The 20981-nt window shown below is 48.2% G+C and overlaps 1 protein-coding gene across 3 annotated transcripts in view; it reads right to left on the bottom strand.

The window, feature by feature from the left end:
- MAEL (maelstrom spermatogenic transposon silencer) overlaps positions 1-20981 on the bottom strand; it is a 70094-nt gene that overhangs the window by 11796 nt on the left and 37317 nt on the right. For all 3 annotated transcript variants that reach the window (XM_056559880.1, XM_056559879.1, XM_056559878.1), the window contains 4 exons: positions 7791-7832; positions 7563-7690; positions 6863-6917; positions 3822-3963 (listed from right to left, as the gene is read on the bottom strand). In XM_056559880.1, coding sequence (XP_056415855.1) covers positions 3822-3963; positions 6863-6917; positions 7563-7690; positions 7791-7832 — 367 coding nt within the window. The remainder of the gene's footprint in view (positions 1-3821; positions 3964-6862; positions 6918-7562; positions 7691-7790; positions 7833-20981) is intronic.

The raw sequence follows: 20981 nt of genomic DNA, 5'->3' as shown, positions 1-20981 counted from the left end.
GTTTATATTTATTTTAAAACCTGCATGCCTGCTTGTCTGTATGAGGGAAGACATATGTACATGTTTCTGGAAGGAACTGCATAGCTGTCCCTGCTTGTCTGTATGAGGGAAGACATGTGTACATGTTTCTGGAAGGAACTGCATAGTTGTCCCTGCTTGTCTGTATGAGGGAAGACATGTGTACATGTTTATGGAAGAAACTGTCTATCCTAGGTTTGTAAGTGTGGTGCAGGAATGTATGAATGTTCATGTATAGTGCAGATTGTTTATATGCTCTGAGTACTAAAATGTAGGCTCTGTTTTTGTGTGTGTGTGTAAGTGTGTGTGTTCAGTACATGTCTGTGCATGTTTTTCTGTATAGGACAAATCATGTCTAGGTTTAGTGCTGGGATATATAGCTTATTTGTTTGTATAAAGCCATGTACGTACAACTTACAAGACTGTGTAAAATAGATTTGCATATTAATACAGAGGAGTCGGGGAGTCTGAGTCGGAAGTACAAAAAACTGCAGTCGGAACATTTATCTACCGACTCCACAGCCCTGCTTCAAAGCAGGAAATCCCTTACAACGATCCTCTGTATGTACAAAGAAAGTCACACTGGCGAAAGGAAGAAATGACCAAAAGGTAAATCCAAAGGGCCAGTACCACGTCAAGACCATGAAGCAACCGTTCCCTGGGATGGGCTGGAGCTGGGCAAAAAGACGGGAGGACGATATCCTCTTTTAGATGAAAGGCAGAGACCACCATAGGCAAAAATGATGGGACCAGAAAGAAAACAATTTTGTCCTGTGGTGCAAGACAAAGTAGGGGGAACGGCAGAGAGCAGTCAGCTCCGAAACTCTCCTAATGGAAGTGACCGCAATGAGGAAGGCCACCTTTCAGGAAAGGCCACAAAGAGAAATGTCCCAAGAGGTTCAAAGGGAGCACCCTGCAAAACACTACAAACCAGATTCAGATCCCATGGGAGATTAGGGGATCTGCACGGCAGAGCCGCATAAACTACACCCTGCAGAAAAGTGCGGATGTGAGGGTCAGATGCCAGGGGGAGCTGAAAGAATGGAGAAAGTAGACACCTGACCCTTAAGGGAACTGAAAGCCTAGTGTTGTTCCAACCCAGATTGCAAAAAGGAAGGGCGGCGTGGAAGGGAGAAAACAACTGGGGAGAAGGATTGTGACCAGGGGATCACTGGTGAGTCTACGGCTAGTGCCAGAGGATCTCGGGACTTGGCGACGAAGCAAGGAACTTTCTGGTTGTGGCGAAACACGAAGAGGTCCACGTCCGGAGTGCCACAGAGGTTGCAGATCTCCGCAAACACATCTTGATAAAGAGACCACTCCCCGGGGTCGGCAGAAGAGCTACTGAGGAAGTCTGCCTCCCAGTGTCCACTTCCAGGATGTGAATCACCGAGATGGAGGGAACTCTGAGTTCCACCCAGAGCAGAATCCTGGAGACCTTGGTCACTGCTGCGGGGCTTAGAGTGCCGCCCTGGCGATTGACATATGCCACAGCTGTGGAGTTGTCCGACTGGACACGAACAGGACGGCCCTGGCAAAGGCATAGGTAAATTGCCCGAAGTTCCAGGATATTGGTGGGGAGAAGAGCTTCCTGGGAGGACGAAGCCACCACAGGAGGGACTGGCGAGTCCTGGGGGGGGGGGGGCAGGAATAATCCTGCGACCGAGGGAAAGTGGAGACTTGTCCCGCCGGGACAGAAGAGAAAGTTGAAGAGAACGACAATGAAACTGGGTGAAAGGAACGGCCTCCATGGCCGCCACCATCCGACCCAGGACTTCCGTGCAGAAACTAATGGAAACTGGAACAGGACGACAGAGAAGACTAACTCCTGTTGACAGAGCATGGCGCTCGTCTGGCGGGAGCTGAACCCACGTGGCCGCTGTGTCAAACTGGAGTCCCAAGAACAGGTTTGATTAGAACCCCGAAAAACGCTTCTTGGGATAGCCGTCAGAAACCGTGGGCAATCCAAATGTCCCGGAACAGGGACAAACGAACTCCAACCCGAAAATAATTTCCGGATGGGGGCGTCCATTCAGACAGAGGGAGGCTTACGGTTGCCAGACTTGGTCGCAAAACGTGCGGAACGGGTATTCGACTTCCAGGAGGGTCGAGCCTTGAAGGAAGGAGCCTACCTATCCTGTGAGGGCACCGGTCTGGCTGCCTGACCCAAGCCAAAAGACCGAAAGGGCTGAAAGGAAGTTGACTTCCTGTGGGAATTTGTACGGCGAGACTTGTTCTGTGGTAATAAGGAGCTCTTACAAAAAGCCCTGGCGGAGATGGGAAGCCCAGACAGAACGGGCTTTGGACACCCAAGCAGAAGTGAAAGCAGGAAGCAAGGATGAACCTGCCGCTTCAAAGGCGAATTAATGGCCCCCGGCGCTCCGGCCACCTCATGTGGAAGGTGGCCGAAGTGAAGTAAACTGCCAGCCGTGTGCGGGCAGCGCAGCAGACTTGGAAAAGCAACCCCGGGGCGCTCTGGTCGCCTCACACGTGGAGGCTGCCGAAGTGAAAGTAAACTGTCGGCCGTGTGTGTACAGCGCAGCCGCCAGGGGGTGGAACTGCGGGGCTGTGAAAAATGCCCCAGGTGAAATAAGCTAGCCCCCGAGACTGACCCTGACTACAGGAAGGCTGAGCAGGAACTGTCCCTAGAAAAAATACTCACTCACCATGTCCCAGGAAAACTTACCTACTGAAGTTTTCAGCCAGCTATTAAACACCTGCATCATGCCGGGCTGAGACAGCGAGACGAGCAGGGTAGGTATGGGGACCTGGAACCAAGGTGCAACCCCAGGCGCTGGCCAGTGGCGAGAAAGGGTTGACAGTACTATGCCTGTGCCCCTTCGCATATGGGGGAACAGGTAGCACCATGCTCCTGAACCCCCACCTAAAAAGAGAGAAATAAAAGCGAGGAAAAAATTATCTACATACCCACGTCCCTAAACTAAAAAAATAAGAAAATAAAAGACCAGGTCTGGAGAACTCCAGACGTGTGTCTGCCTCCTACGGACACTAAGCTAAAACTGATAGCTCAGAGTCTGTAGGCGGGGTATATCCTGCCAGGAGGGGCCGACGTTCTTTTTTGTTGCCTAGTGTGAGCACCTCCTAGTGGCAGCAGTATATACCCATGGTCTCAGTGTCCCCCAATGGAGCCAACCAAGAAAGTCACCACTCACTTCAATGGAACAGAACTGCAATACCTCATACAGCCCTTGAATAAGTGTTGTGCTGTATTAGGAAGATAACAATTATCCTGTATTATACTCCAGAGCTGTACTCACTATTCTGCTGGTGAGGTCACTGTGTACATACATTACATTACTTATCCTGTACTGATCCTGATTATATCCTGTATTATACTCCAGAGCTGTACTCACTATTCTGCTGGTGAGATCACTGTGTACATACATTACTTATCCTGTACCGATCCTGAGTTATATCCTGTATTCTACTCCAGAGCTGTATTCACTATTCTGCTGGTGAGGTCACTGTGTACATACATTACATTACTTATCCTGTACTGATCCTGATTATATACTGTATTATACTCCAGAGCTGTATTCACTATTCTGCTGGTGAGGTCACTGTGTACATACATTACTTATCCTGTACTGATCCCGAGTTATATATCTTGTATTATACTCCAGAGCTGCACTCACTATTCTGCTGGTGAGGTCACTGTGTACATTATTTATCCTGTACTGATCCTGATGTCCTTAAGGTATTAATTCAATTTCTTCCAACCTCCCAGTATTGAGCTCAGCTCTGCACTAAATTATTACAGTCCCAAGCACCATAGTCTTTACCTGGTGTTACTTGCGTAATCCCATTGGACGACATCCAGCAGACGGTTCACGCTGGATTTGGATGGTTCTTCATTGAGCTTTTCTCTATAAAACTTAATGATTAAGCTTTCTATATCCTGCAGCTGGAAAAGATTCTCTATGCCTGCGAGAGAGATACGTATATAGGATTAATGGCGGCAGACAATGGTAAAATCAACTCAATACTAATAGAACATCTAATAGAACATCTATTAGAACATCTAATCCATTTCAATCCTTAGACCAGTGTTTCCCAACCAGGGTGCCTCCAGCTGTTGCAAAACTACAACTCTCAGCATGCCCGGACAGCCTTCGGCTGTCCGGGCATGCTGGGAGTTGTAGTTTTGCAACAGCTGGAGGCACCCTGGTTGGGAAACACTGCCTTAGAATATAGGTGAAGGAAAATTCCTTCCTCTCTAGGACTGCAGTATGTCCGGGCATGCTGGTAGTTGCTGTATGTCCGGGCATGTTGGGAGTTTTAGCTCTGCAACAGCTGGAGGCACCCTCGTTGGGAAACACTGCCTTAGACTAAAGGACAGGGAAGACTTCTTCCTCTATAGGACTGCAGTATGGATCAGTACTTGCTAAGGGTGCGTCCACACAGCCATCTGTCCCCATTTGTTTTCATCCCAGTTCTATTAAAAATGGTTAAAAAAAATAAAAAAAAATCCCATTTATGTATGTTTTTTTTTTTTTTTTTTTACAATCCGTTTACATCCGTTTGTACCCGTCTACACTCATTTCCGTTTTTTGGATGGCAGAAAAAAAACAGCACATGCAGTATTTTCTCTTCTGTCAAAAAAATAAAATAAAAAAATAAAAAACAGAAGAAAAAACTGATACAGTAAATTTAACATTGAAGTCTATGAAAAACGGAAGAGCCTTTAACCCCTTAAAGCGCAACTGTCATGAACTTTTACTGCAATAACCTGCACACAGCATGTGTACTGTGTGCAGGTGGTTTGTTTAACAACCTTTCTAATAGTTCCATTTATTACCCTAAAAAAAGGCTTTTTATGAAAGCCACGGACAGTAGGGTAGGCGTGGCGCGAGGTCCGCGATGCCCCGCTGCCAGCAACGCCCACCGACTGTAATTCAGCTCTGGGACTCTATGTGATTCTAACGTGCGCGCTGTTGCGTATAATGCTTGCGAGCACTCGCTCCCCCAGCCGTCTTTCTACTCCGGGCGCCTGCGCAGTGCGTCCTGAGTAGAAAGACGGCAGCGGGAGCGAGCGCTTGCAAGCATTATACGCAACGGCGTGCACGTTAGAAGAAATGAACGGTGCATGATGCGCTGGGACCTGTGTGTCAATCACACAGAGTCCCAGCGCTGAATTACAGTAGGTGGGCGTGGCTGGCGGCAGGGCATCGCGGACCTCGCGCCACGCCTACCCGACCTGTCCGTGGCTTTAAAAAAAAAAAAAAAAGCCTTTTTTAGGGTAATAAATGGAACTATTAGGTAGAAAGGTTGTTAAACCACCTGCACACAGGACACACACTGTGTGCAGGTTATTGCAGTAAAAGTTCATGAGAGTTGCGCTTTAAGAGCCAGGCCAATTTTATTTTCGCATTTTCGTTTTTTCCTATTCACCTTCTAAAAATCATAACTCTTATATTTCCATCCATATGAGGGCTTGTTTTTACTTTGTAATGACATAACTTATTTTACCACAAAATGTAAGGCGCAAGCAAAAATTTATTTATTTATGTGGGAAAATTGAAAAGAAAACCGCAATTTAGCAAATTTTGGAAGGTTTTGTTTTCAGGCTGTACACTTTATGGTAGAAATGACATGTTTTCTTTATTCTGTGGGTCAATACAATTAAAATGATACCAGTGTTATATGCTTTTCTATAATTGTACCGCTTTAAAAAAAATCTCAAACTATTTTAACAAAATTAGTATGTTTGAAATTGCCGTATAACTTTCTCATTTTTCCGTATATGGGGTGGTATGAGGGCTAATTTTCTGCGCCGTCATCTGTAGTTTTTATGGGTACCACTTTTCTTTAGGTTTTACTTTTCATAAATTTTTTTGGAATACAATGTGACAAAAATGCAGCAATTTTGGACTTTATTTTTCTACATTCATGTCGTTCATCTTACGGGATAATTAATATATTTTGATAGTTCAGACTTTTGCGCACGCGGTGATAACAAAAATGTTTTTTTTTTTTTTTTACGCTTTTCTGGGGGTAAAATGGGGAAAACTCATGATTTACGTTTTATTGGGGGAGGGGATTTTTCACATTTTTTTTTACTTTCTATACACTTTAATAGTCCCCATAGGGGACTATCTATAGCAATCATTTGATTGCTAATACTGTTCAGTGCTATGCATAGGACATAGCACTGATCAGTATTATCGGTCATCTTCTGCTCTGGTCTGCTCGATCTCAGACCAGAGCAGAAGACCCCTGTAGACGGCCGGAGCCAGGTGAGGGGACCTCCGGCTGCAATTATGGATGATTGGATCCCCACGGCAGCGCTGCGGGCGATCAGATTATCCATTTAAAGTACCGCACTGCAGCAGACCCCATGATCTGTATTGATCATGACATCTGAGGGGTTAATGGCGGACATCCGCACGATCGCGGATGTCTGCCATTACCGGCAGGTCCCTGGCTGCTCATAGCAGTTGGGACCTGCCGCGCATGACGCGAACACCAGTCCGTTGCTCGCGGTCACAGTGTAGCGTACATGTACATCATGGCGCGTTAAGTGCCACAGCACCATGACGTACATTTACGTCCATTGTCGTTAAGGGGTTAATGTCATCCGTTTGCATCCGTTTTTTTCAATCCACTTTTTGATCCGTTCTTACTTCTGAGCATGCACAGAACAAAAGAAAATTATTTTTTTTGTTTATTAACTGAACAATAACAGATCCAAACGGATATAACCGGATAACATCAGTTTGCATCCGTTATTGTCTTTTTTTTTTGAAGGGAGAAGAATGGGACAGGTTTAGATGGCCGTGTGAACGCAGCCTAAGGCAATAAATAAAAAATAAAAAAAACTCACCGGCTTTGACAGACAGCCACTGAAGACACCAGCCGACTCTATACAGGTCAACATTCTAAAAAAAAAAAACACAGGAAAAGATACAAGTTATGCTAAATGTTAAAGAAACAATTAGAGATAAAAGAACAATGCAGGATTACCGAGGAGAGAATAATAACACTGGTGAGCGGCCCATGCCTTTACATGGGGCAGGTACAAAGCTTATCCAGTTGTAATTAAAGCTTTCGCCGCTTCATGTGGTGGTTGAAACGCCCCCTTCCAGCAAACTGCCCGGGCCCTGTACGGGAGATCGTGGGGGTCCCAGCAGTCGGAAACATTTTCCCCTATACTTCGAATAGGGGAGACGTTTTCCAATACAGAAGGAACTTGTTTGTGCACCATTCCCCCCATTGGCTTCCCAGTGACGTGATCACTTATGCCAATGGGTTTCCAGGGCAGCTGGGGGCACAGTGAAGGCCCTCAGGTCAGTCATGGGTGTTTGAGTACCTGGCTGTGCCTGTACCCTTTATGCCGACAGGCAGTGTACACTGCACTACAGTAGGCGGTCAATTTCCCTGCAGCACCGACATAGAAGAAATTAAGCATTACACAGGCTATATAAGTAAGTCCATCAACCTGAGGCATCTTATTGGGACATACTAAACTCTCAGAATTGCAAATACTAAAATGTGAAAAAAAAAGGATGTAAATGCTAACAAACCTTGCAGTACACCGCAGTCCCACGCTTGGGGGGAGGACTTATAAAGTTGCACAGAGAGTGGAAGAGGTTGTGGTAATCTCTGTTTGCAAGTTCAAACCCAGACACAGGGATCTGATGTGTAGCATCACCTGGAAACAAAGAAGAGAAGCGGCATGTATACGATAATATACATACAAGTCATCTGGTGCAACCGGATCTACAGGACACGAAGAGACGGAAAACACTTACTCCCTGCCTGGCAGTGATAGCGGAAACCAAGAGGCAGCTCTCCTGGGGAAGAAAGAGGAGACAGTAAGAAAGGGCCCAGAACCTACGTCCAGCCATGTCTCATATTCAGTCTGGATATGATCGGGTCACCAAGCAGTCAGGGCCCATTATTATCCACAGTGGTGTGTGGCCTAGTCTGTAGAGATGCTTGAGCAAGGGATCGATGATACAGCGCCCATCGGGGTCATCGTCTTATGATCCCATATCCCCAGGCCCGTATTTACCAGTATGGTAGGAGAGTTGCCATGTTTACCATACATACCAGTGCAGTAGACGGAGATGCAGTATAAAATGGAAACCAGCGGATGTATGGGTCCGAATGTGCAAGGGATGTCCTTACCTGAGCAATTCCAGCAGTGTTTCCCAACCAGTGTGCCCCCAGCTGTTGCCAAACTACAACTCCCAACATGCCCGGACAGCCAAAGGCTGTCCGGGCATGCTGGGAGTTGTAGTTTTGCAACAGCTGGAAGCACCTTGGTTGGGAAACACTGATCTAGAGAGACATCCTTATTTCATAATTGGGCAAATGAATAAAAGGTTATGGTCAAAAGTGACTAAACCTGTGCAGAACACTATGAACTATTCTTAAATAGGGCCACAGATGTAACTATAGGGCCACAGATAGGGGCCAAACTATAGGGAGGCAGTTGCATGATGGCCCTGAAGCCTAAGGAGAACCATAGGGTCCTTTTTCCCTATATAAGAAAACCAAGATTATTATATGGTGTATATATTTAAAAAATTCCTTGTCGTCCTACAGTGGCACACAATGGGTTAAAGGATTCTCCTGACCCTGAACACACACAGAATGCAAGTTAAATAATTAATTAGTTCAATAGTTCCCAGCTGCCCCCTAGGGCATAAAGACCCCCAGAAACAGACCACACATGTATTTGTTTTCTTCTAGGAAGGAAGAACGTTGCAGATGCAACGGCCCCAAATCTCAGGCTTCTGGGGTCCCTGGGGTGAATATGAGTCTGTATACCAGGGGGACCCTGGTCCCTCGGCTTTCCCCCCCCCCCCCCCCTCTTTTTTCCGGCTAATACTCGGAGGCTTCCCGAGCTTCTGCCGGCTTACCTACATTTCTTGCTGTGCCGGAGGTTACGAGCACACGCTCTAGTGTCAGTGCGGGAGCCTGCTGTTCCGGGGTAGTCTGGTTGTGTGTTAAGTGTTTTCATCCTGTGTGAGCCAGCAGGCGGCTGCACGTATGCTTGTGTAGCAGTCAATTAGCGTTGGAGCCGGCCCTGCCGGATCTCGCGGGGTGTACTAAGGGGGTTGTTTCTCAGTGCGCAGATCATTAAAAGCCCGCGCTGCCACTGGGGCAGCAGGTTTCTCAGCTGGCAGAGGTACAGTGAAATGAGTAAGGGTGGAATCTCCCTTCCCTGTGGGGCATTGTATTATTAATCCAATTGCCTTTCTGTCTCCCCAGATGTCCCGTTCTGGAGGCAAAAGATCTAGAAAATCTAGACATTGTGCCTGCATTAAATGTCACCAATTGCTGTGAGATGACTGGGAGGAGGATATTTGTAGTTTGTGTGCGGCACCAACTCATTCTACTTCTATGGAGCCGTCGGCCTTCTTAGGCTGCTTGAAAACGGAGTTGAGCTCCAGCTTTACAGAGATTAAATCCGCTTTTGGGGTACATTCCCACACAGCGTATTTGCTGCTGCGTATTTTATTTTCTCTGTTGAAGTCAATGGGTAGGAAAATACACAGCACCAAATACGCAGCAAAATACGCCGTGTGGGAATGTACCCTTAAGGGTAAGGAGAAAAAAAACGTAAAGTGTCCCATAAAGAGGTGTCTCCATCCACTTCTACATCATCCAGCTTCCCCAGATGAATCGGGCAGCTCAGATTTTTTGCCAATTGAGGAGTGGAAGAAAGAGGAGTGAAGAAAGAGAAACTGCAGAATCTATTACTGGCAGTTAAAGAGGTCTTCGAATGTGACAATGATTTGTCCTCTAAGTTAAAGAAGAATCAGCTGTTTCACTTCCCTCCTTCACGCGATAGGTTGCTGCCTAGCCACCCATTTAAGGAATGGTTCCGGAGAGACTGGTCCAAGCCAGAAAAGAAAACGGAGCCAGGTTGCGGTCCACTTATAAGCTGTCCCCGGCAGCTTATGAGGAATTGGAAAACCCTCCTAAAGGTGGATTTGACGGCGGCTCGCTTAGCCAGAAAGGCGATATTCCCGTCGGAAGAATCAACAATGCTTGCAAACACCATGGAAAGAAAGGCGGATATGCTCTGTAAGTAGGCCTATTTAACGGCGGCTGCCACATCAAAGGTTGCGTCCGTCTCTCTTCCGGTGGCAAGGGCCTTGAGAATTTGGCTGTTAGAGCTTTCAGGAGACATCAATGATTGGGTACCTCGCAAGGAATTATTGAATAACCTGTAGGGTGAAGTTAACATCAGAATTTCTGTGGGATGCTCCATTGGATATGATGAAATTCTCATCCAGGGCCTTAGCTTTGTCTATTGCCTTGAGAAGAGCCTTATGGATCAAGAACTGGGAAGGCGATATTTCGTCCAAAAATATTTTGTTGCCCTGCCTTTTCACCCCTCTTCAATGTTTGGACCGCAGTTGAAGGGGATCCTTAAAGCTCTACATAAAAGGACAAGGGAGAAAGCTTTCCTTATCAAAGGAAAAGGCCTGCTAATTATGTAAGGGGCCGATACAGGAGACCCTTTAAAAGAAAGGGGAATTTTCTTCAACAGGACACAAGACATCAGTATAGAAAGAAGCAGGACTACTCCCCCTCTAAGAAAAAGCCATCCCCCTCCAAGGAGAAAGACCAATGATGCCAAGCCCCAAGCGCTTCCAGTGGGAGCAAGACTCCAAGCTTTTGCAGATATCTGGTTAGAACCTTCTCAGATGCTTGGGTGTCAGACACAATAAAAAGAGGTTACTCTCTCGAGTTGAGAAAGAAACCACCAAACAGATTCATGGTCAACAGAGCCTCCTCGGTAGTCTCTGAGTTAATTTGTCTATTTCTTCAGAAGAATGCTCTGGAGGAAGTTCCAGACAAAGAAATACGGAAAAAATGGTTCTACTCTCCGGTGTCCCAAAGTCTGGGGGAGATTGGAAGCTGGTGATCTGTCTCTCAAACAAATACTCTGTAAAAAAAAAAAAAAGGTTAAAAATGGAGTCAATAACATCAGCAGTCCTGGATATCAGAGAAGGAGACTACATGGCACCGTTGGACCTTCAAGATGCATACCTGCATATCCCTGTTCATCCAGCTCACAGGAAGTTTCTTCAGGTAGCAGTGAGGTCTCATCAGAAAATCCATCATCATCATCATCATCAATTCACATGCATCCCATTCGGCATAACATCAGAGCCAAGAGTCTTCACAAAGGTGGTGGTCGTCCTGGTTGCACATCTAAGGTTGCTTGGCATCGACGTAACACCGTACCTGGAAAATTGGCTGTTCAAAGCAAGCTCACATCATCTTCTAGTTCATCTCCAGTCCTGCAAGATCATGGGTTTCTGATAATCTTAAACAAAAATACAATTTTTCACCTACAAGGAGAATTTCTTATCTGGGGTTCGTAATAGACTCCCACCAGATGAAGATCTTCCTTTCCGAAGAGAAGAAGGTCAACATTCTTCAGAATCTTCAGTTCTTCCTAGGTATTCAGTCCAGCACGATTCTACTTGCCATGAAGATCCTGGGCCTATTAACCTAATCTTTGGATGGGCGAAAGCACATATCAGGACACTCCAAGCTCACATCCTTTCACTTTGGAACAAATCGCATGAGGATCTATAGTCATCCATTCCAATTCCAGTGTCGGTAAAGAAAAACCTAAAAAAGGTGGTGGTTGGTGGTTTCAGCAAGGCAAGTCTCTCCTCCCCCCCCCCCCCCCCCCCCCCCCAAGTCGGTAGTCCTCACTACAGATGTCTCAAGCTCTGGCTGGGGTGCCCATGTGGGGGATTCATGGATTCAGAAGTCTTGGCCCAGGGAAATTGCAAAAATGTCCTCCAAATTCAGGGAGCTGAAGGCAATCAGTCTCACATTGATGCATTTCAAGAATCTGCTCCACAACCAACACGTACAGATATCGGACAACCTACCAACCGTTTACTATGTAAACAAGCAGGTAGGAACGAGGAGCAAGTCTCTCCAGAAGTTGTTTGCCAACATGATGAAATGGGCAGAGAAGAATCTTCTTTCCATTTTAGCAACTCACATCAAAGGCTCTCTAAATATTACTGCAGACTGGCTCAACAGGAGGAAGATTTTGCCAGGAGAGTGGGAACTCAACCCGTATGTCTTCAAGATGATCATAGACAAATGTGCAGGTCATCCCCTGGCTGTCGATGTCATGGAGGAGGATGTTTATCTATGCCTTTCCTCCTCTTCCACTAGTTCCGAGATTACTCAGGAAGATCGTGGACGAGCAAGTCAGAGCTATTGTCATTCTTCCATTTTGGCCACGTTGGGCTTGGTTTCAACTCGTGTGGGACGCATCGAGAAGAGATTACTTCAAACTACCAGTAACAAAAGATCTACTTCAAGCAGGCCTATTTCATCCGGATAGCTTGAGTCTAACAGTTTGGAACTTGAACGCCAAAATCTGAATAACCAGGGTTTCTCAAAAGAAGTGATTAATACAATCAGCCTCTAGAAAACAGTCTACAATCAAGATTTATACTAGGGTTTGGCGCCTTTACTCAGGTTGGTGTTCCAGAAAGAACAAAGATCCATCCGACACACCAACATTATTGCTCTTCTTGCAGGAAGGGTTTGATAAAGGGCTTAAACCCAATACCCTGAAGGTCCAGGTGACAGCCATCAATGCTCACTTGAATGGTCTATTTGCAGGGTCTGCTATAGATTCAAGATTCTTTAGAGCATTAAGAAGACTCAGTCCTCCTTATTCTCAACCCTTTCCCTATTGGGACCTGCCATTAGTGTTAAAGGAGCAGACTTTTTCTATTCCATCCTGCCCGGGCTGCAAAAAATGACAAAACAAACTTTCACCGGAGCTCCGCAACAGCTGATCAGTTGGCCGGGCTGTTTACTTCCTACTTCCCTTAGCCCGCTACGTCACACGGCGCTTCGGCCTATCACCGGCTGAGGCGGGACATCGCTGCAGCCGGTGATAGGCTGAAGCGCCTAGTGACATACCGGGCTAAGGGAAGTAGTAAGTAGACAGCCCGACCGAACGATCAGCTTTTGCGGAGCTCGTGGGGAACGTAGGAAGGTAAGTGAAAGTTTGTTTGGTCTTTTTTTGCTGAGCAAATGAAAAATTAAATTTTTCATTTTCACAGACCACTTTTCCAAACATCTGTCAGACACCTGTGGGGTGTAAATGCTCACTGTACCCCTTATTACATTACGTGAGGGGTGTAGTTTCCAAAATGGGGTCACATGTGGGTGGGGGTTCACTGTTCTGGCACTATGGGGGCTTTGTAAACACACATTGCCTTCAATTCCGGAAAAAAAAATTCTCTTCAAAAGCCCAATGGCGCTCCTTCTCTTCTGAACATTCTAGTGCACCGGCAGAGCACTTTACATCCACATTTGGGTATGTTCTTACTCAGAAGAAATGGGGCTACACATTTTGGGGGGCTTTTCTCCTATTTACCCTTGTGAAAATGAAAAATTTTGGGTAACACCAGCATTTTAGTGAAAAAAATGTTTGTCTTCATTTTCAAATCCAACTCGTCAAACAGCTGTGGGGTGTTAAGGCTCACTATACCCCTTGTTACGTTCCATGAGGGGTGTAGTTTCCAAAATGGGGTCACATGTGGGTATTTTTTTTTATGCGTTTATGTCAGAACCACTGTGCAAATCTCCAATTTAGGCCTCAAATGTACATAGTGCGCTCTCATTCCTGAGCCTTGTTGTGCACCCGCAGAGCATTTTACGCCCACATATTGGGTATTTCCGTACTCAGGAGAAATTGCGTTACAAATTTTGGGGGTCTTTTTTCCCCTTTTACCTCTTGAGAAAATAAAAAAGTATGGGGCAACACCAGCATGTTAGTGTAAATAAAATAAATAAATTTTACACTAACAGGCTGGTGTAGACTCCAACTTTTCCTTTTCATAAGGGGTAAGAGGAGAAACAGCCCCCCAAAATTTGTAATGCAACAGCTGGAGGTACGCAACTACAACTCCCAGCATCCACAGACAGCTGTTTGGGCATGCTGGGATTTGCAGTTTTGCAACATCTGGAGGGCTACAGTTTAGAGACCACTGCACAGTGATCTCCAAACTGTAGCCCTCCAGCTGTGGCAAAACTACAAATCCCAGCAGGCCCAAACAGCTGTCTGGGCATGCTGGGAGTTGTAGTTTTGCAACAAATGGAGGGCTACAGTTTGTAGCCCTCCAGATGTTGCTAGACAACTCACCGGCTTCCGTAGGATCCAGCCGCACGACATGGGTAAGTGGATCTCCGGCGCCGGTCCTCTGTCCGTTTCCCCGTTCTGCCCCACCTATTGTGGGTGGGCAGAATGAGGAAACCGAAAGTTAACCCCCCCCCCCCCTCCCCAGATCTTCTATTGGTCCTCGCTTCTATACGACCAATACCAGGGAGAGGAGGGGTGGCACCCCTGCCACCTCACTCCTATCCCTTCAGGGGGATCGTGGGTGTCTTGGAATACACCGATCCCCCTTATTTTCCCGGTCACCATAGACCCGTATGACCCGGAATTGGCGCAAATCGCAGATCTCTCTGCCTTTGAGGGATCGGCCTTTGGCGCAAACATAATTCAAGGAGCTGTTGTCCAGTAATCCCGCCCTTTGTTTCTGTATTTATATTTGCATTGCTTTGCAAATCTTATTGTGTGCTGCCGCAGGACGACCAGGAAGTGGGAAATTTATTCTTACCTGAAATTTCCATTTCCTGGAGTCTGTAGGCGGCACAATTTTACCCTCCCAAATAAATGTTACTGCTGCATACTATACATGTGTGGTCTGTTTCTGGGGGTCTTTTTGCCCTAGGGAGCAGCTGGGGACTATTGAACTAATTAACTGGCATTCTGCATGTGTGTACTGCTGTATATGTTATCCTATTTCCTGGTCAGGAGAATCCTTTAACCCTTTGTGTGCCGCCTACAGACTCCAGGAAATGGAAATTTCAGGTAAGAACAAATTTCTCATATCTATCGCTATCTATATATATATGTATATGTGTGTATCATATATACTGTATTTATCGGGGTATACCACGCACCGGCCTATAACACGCACCCTCATTTTACCAAGGATATTTGGGTAAAAAAAGTTTTTTACCCAAATATCCATGATAAAATGAGGGTGCGTGTGTGCGCGTGTATACCCCGATATACCCCCAGGAAAGGCAGGGGGAGAGAGGCCTTCGCTGCCCGCTTCTCTCCCCCTGCCTTTCCTGGGGTCTAGAGCGCTGCTGTCGGCCCTTTTCACCCCCTGCCGGCGCCGATAGCCAGGGGGAGAGAAGCGGCGCCGTCAGCCAGGGGGAGAGAAGGGGCAGCGGCACCCATTGCCTCCCCCCATCCCCGGTGGCATAATTACCTGAGTCGGGTCCGCGCTGCTCCAGGCCTCCGTCGTGCGTCCCCAGCGTCGTTGCTATGCACGGCGCGGCGCTCTGACGTCATGCGCCGCGCCGTTCAGCGCATAGCAACGACGCTGGGGACGCACGACGGAGGCCTGGAGCAGCGCGGACCCGACCCAGGTAATTATGCCACCGGGGATGGGGGGAGGCAACGGGGCAGCGGCGCCGGCAATGGGTGCCGCTGCCCCTTCTCTCCCCCTGGCTGTGGGCGCCGCTTCTCTCTCCCTGGCTATCGGCGCCGGCACCCATAGTCAGTGGGACAGAACGGGCAGCGGCGCCGATAACCAGGGGGTGAAAAGGGCCGACAGCAGCGCTCTAGACCCCAGGAAAGGCAGGGGGAGAGAAGCGGGCAGCGAAGGCTTCTCTCCCCCTGCCTTTCCTGGGGGTGTATCGGCGTATAACACGCACACAGACTTTAGGCTAAAAATTTTAGCCTAAAAAGTGCGTGTTATACGCCGATAAATACGGTATGTATATATATCTATTTTTTTTTATAAAAAAATATAAATATAAACAAACACACACTGTATACCGTATTTATCGGGTTATACCACGCACCCTTATTTTACCAAGGATATTTGGGTAAAAAAAAGTTTTTTTTACCCAAATATCCTTGGTAAAATGAGGGTGCGTGTGTGTGCGCGCGCATGTTTACACCCCGATACACTGTTTCTGACCCCGCAGAAGCCCCCACGAAAGGCAGGGGGAGAGAGGCCGTCACTGCCTGCTTCTCTCCCCCTGCCTTTCCTGTGGTCCAGAGCCCTGCTGCCGCTGCTTCCCTCCCCCTGGCTATCAGCGCCGCTGCCCCATTGCCGGAGCCCCATTGTCTCCTGCGTCGTTGCTATGCGCAGCGAGGCGCAATGATGAGTGACGTCTTCAACGCAACGCCACTCATCATTGCGCAGCGCATAGCAACGACGCAGGAGACACCACAACGGAGCCAGAAGCAGCGCGGACCCGATCCCGGCAACAGGTAATTATAAAATCGGGGATGGGGGAGGCAATGGGGCAGCGGCGCCGGCAATGGGGCAGCGGTGCCGATAGCTAGGGAGAGAGAAGCGGCGGCAGCAGGGCTCTAGACCCCAGGAAAGGCAGGGGGAGAGAAGCGGGCGGCGACGGCCTCTCTCCCCCTGCCTTTCCTGGGGGCTTCTGCAGGGTCAGAAAAACCACGGATTTGGGGGGGGGGGGGGTTGGAAGGGGGCAGCGGCGCCAGCAGTCTCTGGACCCCAGGATAGGCAGGGCAGAGAATAGAGCAGCGACGGCAGGTCTCTGGACCTGCAAAAGCCGCTGAAGTTCATTGATTTAAAGCGCAGCGGCTTATCGGCGAATAACACGCAGATAGACTTTAGGCTAAAAAAAAAAAAAAAAAATGTGTGTTATACGCCGATAAATACGGTAGATAGAGATATTTTTTTATGCTTACCGTAAAATCTCTCTCTTGAAGGATCCATTGGGTGACACAGAGACCGTGGTTGTATCTTTCTGCCACTAGAAGGCCGATACTAGGCATACAAAAAGAAAGTCGGCCCCACCTGGCAGGATATACCCCGCCTACTGACTCTGAGCTAATCAGTTTAGTCCCAAAGCAGGAGAGGACCGAAAAAAAAAAAAAATTTAAAAAAATAAATAGGAAAACCAGCAAGGTGTCCGAGGGGACCAGACAGAAAGAACCGCACAAAACTCCTCGGACCGAAAACGGAACCATAACCACAAACAAATAGGTGGGTGCTGTGTCTCATAATGGATCATCAGAGAAAGATTTTACGGTAAGCATAAGAAATCTACTTTTCTTGGTCGTCTCCATTTGGGGGACACAGGGACCGTGGGATGCACCAAAGCCGTCCCCGAGGTGGGAAAAACAACCTAAACAGAATCAGGCAGAAGACGGAGCCATTGCCGGAACGTTTTGAATGAGCAGTGACCCAAAAAGATGGGACCTTCCCTTTACGCGGTATGATTCCGAGATAGAGGAATGGGCCACCGTGAGATTGTAGCCTTTGAAGCTGAAAGACCCTTGCGACGACCCTTCAGAATCACAAAAAAGGAGTCACCCTGCCGGAAAGAGGAGGTGACAGAAAGATCAATCCGGACAGCTTGAACCACATCCAGACAATGGAGGGAACTCTCCTTAGAGTTGGATGGAGCCGGACAAAATGAAGGGAAAACGATCTCCTCGTTCATGTAAAAGGAGGAAACCAGCTTGGGCAAGAAGGAGGGAGGTGGCCGAAAGACAACCTTGTCCTGATTAAGGACCAAGAAGGGAGAGTGACAAGAGAGAGTTGCCAGCTCGGAGAACCTCCTAATGGAGGTAACGGCAATGAGGAAAGCGACCTTCCAAGAAAGCTAAGGGAAGCATCCCGGAGAGGTTCAAACGGAGCCTCCCTCAAGGCGGTATAGTACCACATGCACGGCAACTATCATTCAGATACAAGCAGGAATTTTACCACACCTCATACCACTATGTATATATGTTTTCTGCACATCAATATGAGTTCGTTACAATTAAATTTGTGTTTATTCAAAATTTTTTAAACTTTTGCGGCTTTTCTGTCCATGTATAAGCAGCCTATTGGACGCCCTGGACATGTCGGATACTACCTTGTTACTTTGTTTTGCTTTTTGTATTTTATTTTGGTCCAATAAAAGCTTTTTTCTTTTTGCATCTAAACCTCAGTTTATCTCCGTTTATTACCAACACAATAACAGACGTGGAGAAGCGCCTGTAACTAGCAGTCATTTTTCTTTCCTCACACCCTGAGGATATCTACTGAATCTACTCCGGGACCACTACAGAGGACCACGGCAGGCAGCACCCCACATTTATGTGTCACAAGAAAGCGTGCTCGATGTAAAACACCACAAGGTGAGCACACCTCTTTCTTTCTCCCATATTGTACCCACCAGGGATAACTGCAGATTTCTTTTTGTTTCTTTTTCCTTTTTGCCCTGGTGATTGATATACACCACCGCCTTGGCATTGTCTGTTTGGACTCGAACAGGACAACCCTGTAGGAGAATCTTCCAGTGGAGGAGGTAGTGAAAGATGGCACGGAGCTCCAGAAGATTGATGGGGAGGTGAGCCTCCTGAGGGGACAAGCGACCCTGGACAGTTAGGCCCCGAAACACACCTCCCCAACCAAGGAGACTCGCGTCGGTCACGATGGCCTGCCAGTGGAGGGGAAGAAATGACCGCCCCTGGAGAAGAGACCAAACGGAGGGGGGGAAAAGAATCCAGCGATCCAGAGTGGACGGTGACTTGTTCCACCGGGCCAAGATTGCCAGCTGAAGAGGGCGATAGGGGAACTGGGAGAAAGGGACCACCCTCCATGGCCGCCACAGCACCTTTATGCAGAAGCGAATCGGAACAAGAGAGGGGCGCTGTAGGCTACAGACACCCTCCTACAGGGGGTGTCGCTTGTCCAATGGAAGACGAACCTCGGGCAGCCGCCGTGTCGAAAAGGAGACCCAGAAAGACAAGGTACTGGGAGGAAGAAAGATTGGACTTTTCCCAGTTGATCACCCAACCGAAGGCGGACAGAGTCTGTACAGCGAGATGAAGACTCTCCAACTTTTGGGCCCTGGACAGAGCTTTGATCAAAAGATCGTCAAGGTAAGGTATGACCGAGATTTCCCGGGACCGAAGGATGGCAATCACTGCCAACATGATCTTGGTGAAAACCCTGGGAGCCGTAGCTAGGCCAAAAGGAAGAGCCACAAACTGGAAATGACCCGCAGGGACAGCGAAGCGGAAAAAACGCTGATGGGCGGGGAAAATGGGGATGTGCAGATAGGCATCCCGGATATCCACTTGGGATAGAATCTCCCCCTGATCCATGTACACTACCACGGAGCGGAGGGACTCCATGCAAAAATGACGTAGCCGCAAGTGGCGGTTGAGTAGCTTGAGGTCCAGAATGGGGCAGGTAGAGCCCCCTTTCTTGGACGACAAAGATTCCAGTAGAACCCCCAAAAACGATCCCCTGAAGGAACTGGCACAATCACTCCTTGAGCGAGGAGGGTACATAATGCTACCTGAAAGGCCGCCACCAAAGAAGGGGAACGAGGAGGGTGGGATCGAAAGAAACTATCCTGAGGAAGGGAAGCAAATTCTATCCGGTAACCATCGGATATGACGTCCCGGACCCAGGCGTCCTGAACTTGCGCCAGCCAAACGTCCCGGAAAAGAAAGACGGCAACCCACCCGAGAAAAGGACACGGGTGGGGGGCGTCCCTTCAGGAGGAGGGATGCTTACGTTTACAGGACTTGGGCACGAAACCGCCAGAAAGGTTGTCTGGCTTCCAGAAAGGACGCACCTTGAAAGAAGGGGATTTCTGAGAGTGGGAGGGCGCCCCGAAGCAAAGGACCGAAAGGAAGCAGTCTTCCGACGTTGATTGGCGTGGCGAGGTTTGTTCTGCGGCAGCAGAGAACTTTTACCTCCAGTAGCTTCGGAAATAATTTTATCTAGCCGTTTCCCAAAGAGCCAAGTACCGGAGAAAGGCAACTCTGTTAGAGATTTCTTCGAAGCAGCGCTCTGCATCCTACGCCACATGGAGCGACGAATCGCCACCAAGTTACCAGAGGCAAAGGCCGTGCAATGGGCTGACTCCAAAGCCGCCGAACAGAGGAAGTCCCCGGCCAGAGAGAGCTCACGAGCGAGGTCCGCCAAGTCCTCCCGAGGGGCGTCTGACAGGATGTCTTGCCGTAGCTGAGAAACCCAAACCTAAACTGCCTTGGACACCCAATCGGAAGCAAAGGTGGGAAGCAAGGACAAATCTGCCGCTTCAAAAGGAAGATTTCGCCAAGTTCTCAATCTTCTTGTCCGTCTGATCCTTAAAAGCATGATGCGTATGCCAGCGGCAGGGTAGTAGATTTGGACAGACTAGAAAATGGAGGATCTACGGCAGGTGGCGCTGTCCACTTGGAAACCAGATCCGGAGGAAAGGGAAATTGAGCTTGAATCTTCTTGGGTCCCTGGAAACGTTTGTTCGGATCCTTCCTAGCCGCATCCAGTAAGGTGTCAAATTCAGCATGAGAACTCAAAGCCTTGGGGGAACGCAGAGAACGGCGAAAAGAAACTTCTGGATCAGGATCCGAAGTTCTTGGGTCCTCCAGGTGAAAAGTGTCCCTGATGGCTGACACCAAGCTGTCCACCATACCAGACACGGCAGAGTGGTCCTCATGATCCTAGGTGGATTCCGACCCATCATCCGCTACTTCCCTTAGACTGGGGCGAGTGAGACCTAGAACGAGGAGTCGGTGACCTGGGATGGTCACCGGGGGGAGAAAGTCTATCCCGAACACGTGACTCTGGAGAAGAGCCTGGCAAAGTTACTTTAGGGCGCTTGTAAGAGCGGGGGGGTCAGGAGAGACCGAGCGGGACTCCCTGGGGTTTGTGCGCAGGGATGACCGCGCCAAGGCCACTGATCTGGAGACCCTAGTCAGGTCGGAGATCAACTGGGAAAGGAAGAAAACCCACTCTGGGGGAGGAGCAGACACTATGCATTCTGGAGGGACATCCTAAGAAGGCACAGAGGGAATGGAGCGCGTGGTGAAGCAGGCGGGACAGGTGGATTCAGTGTCTTGCAGGCCACACAAGAATAGTAGG

This window comes from Hyla sarda, chromosome 2, assembly GCF_029499605.1.
Source record: "Hyla sarda isolate aHylSar1 chromosome 2, aHylSar1.hap1, whole genome shotgun sequence".
NCBI lineage: Eukaryota > Metazoa > Chordata > Amphibia > Anura > Hylidae > Hyla > Hyla sarda.
The sequence above is the reverse complement of the archived record's forward strand: the minus strand, read 5'-3'. Positions and strand labels throughout refer to the sequence as shown.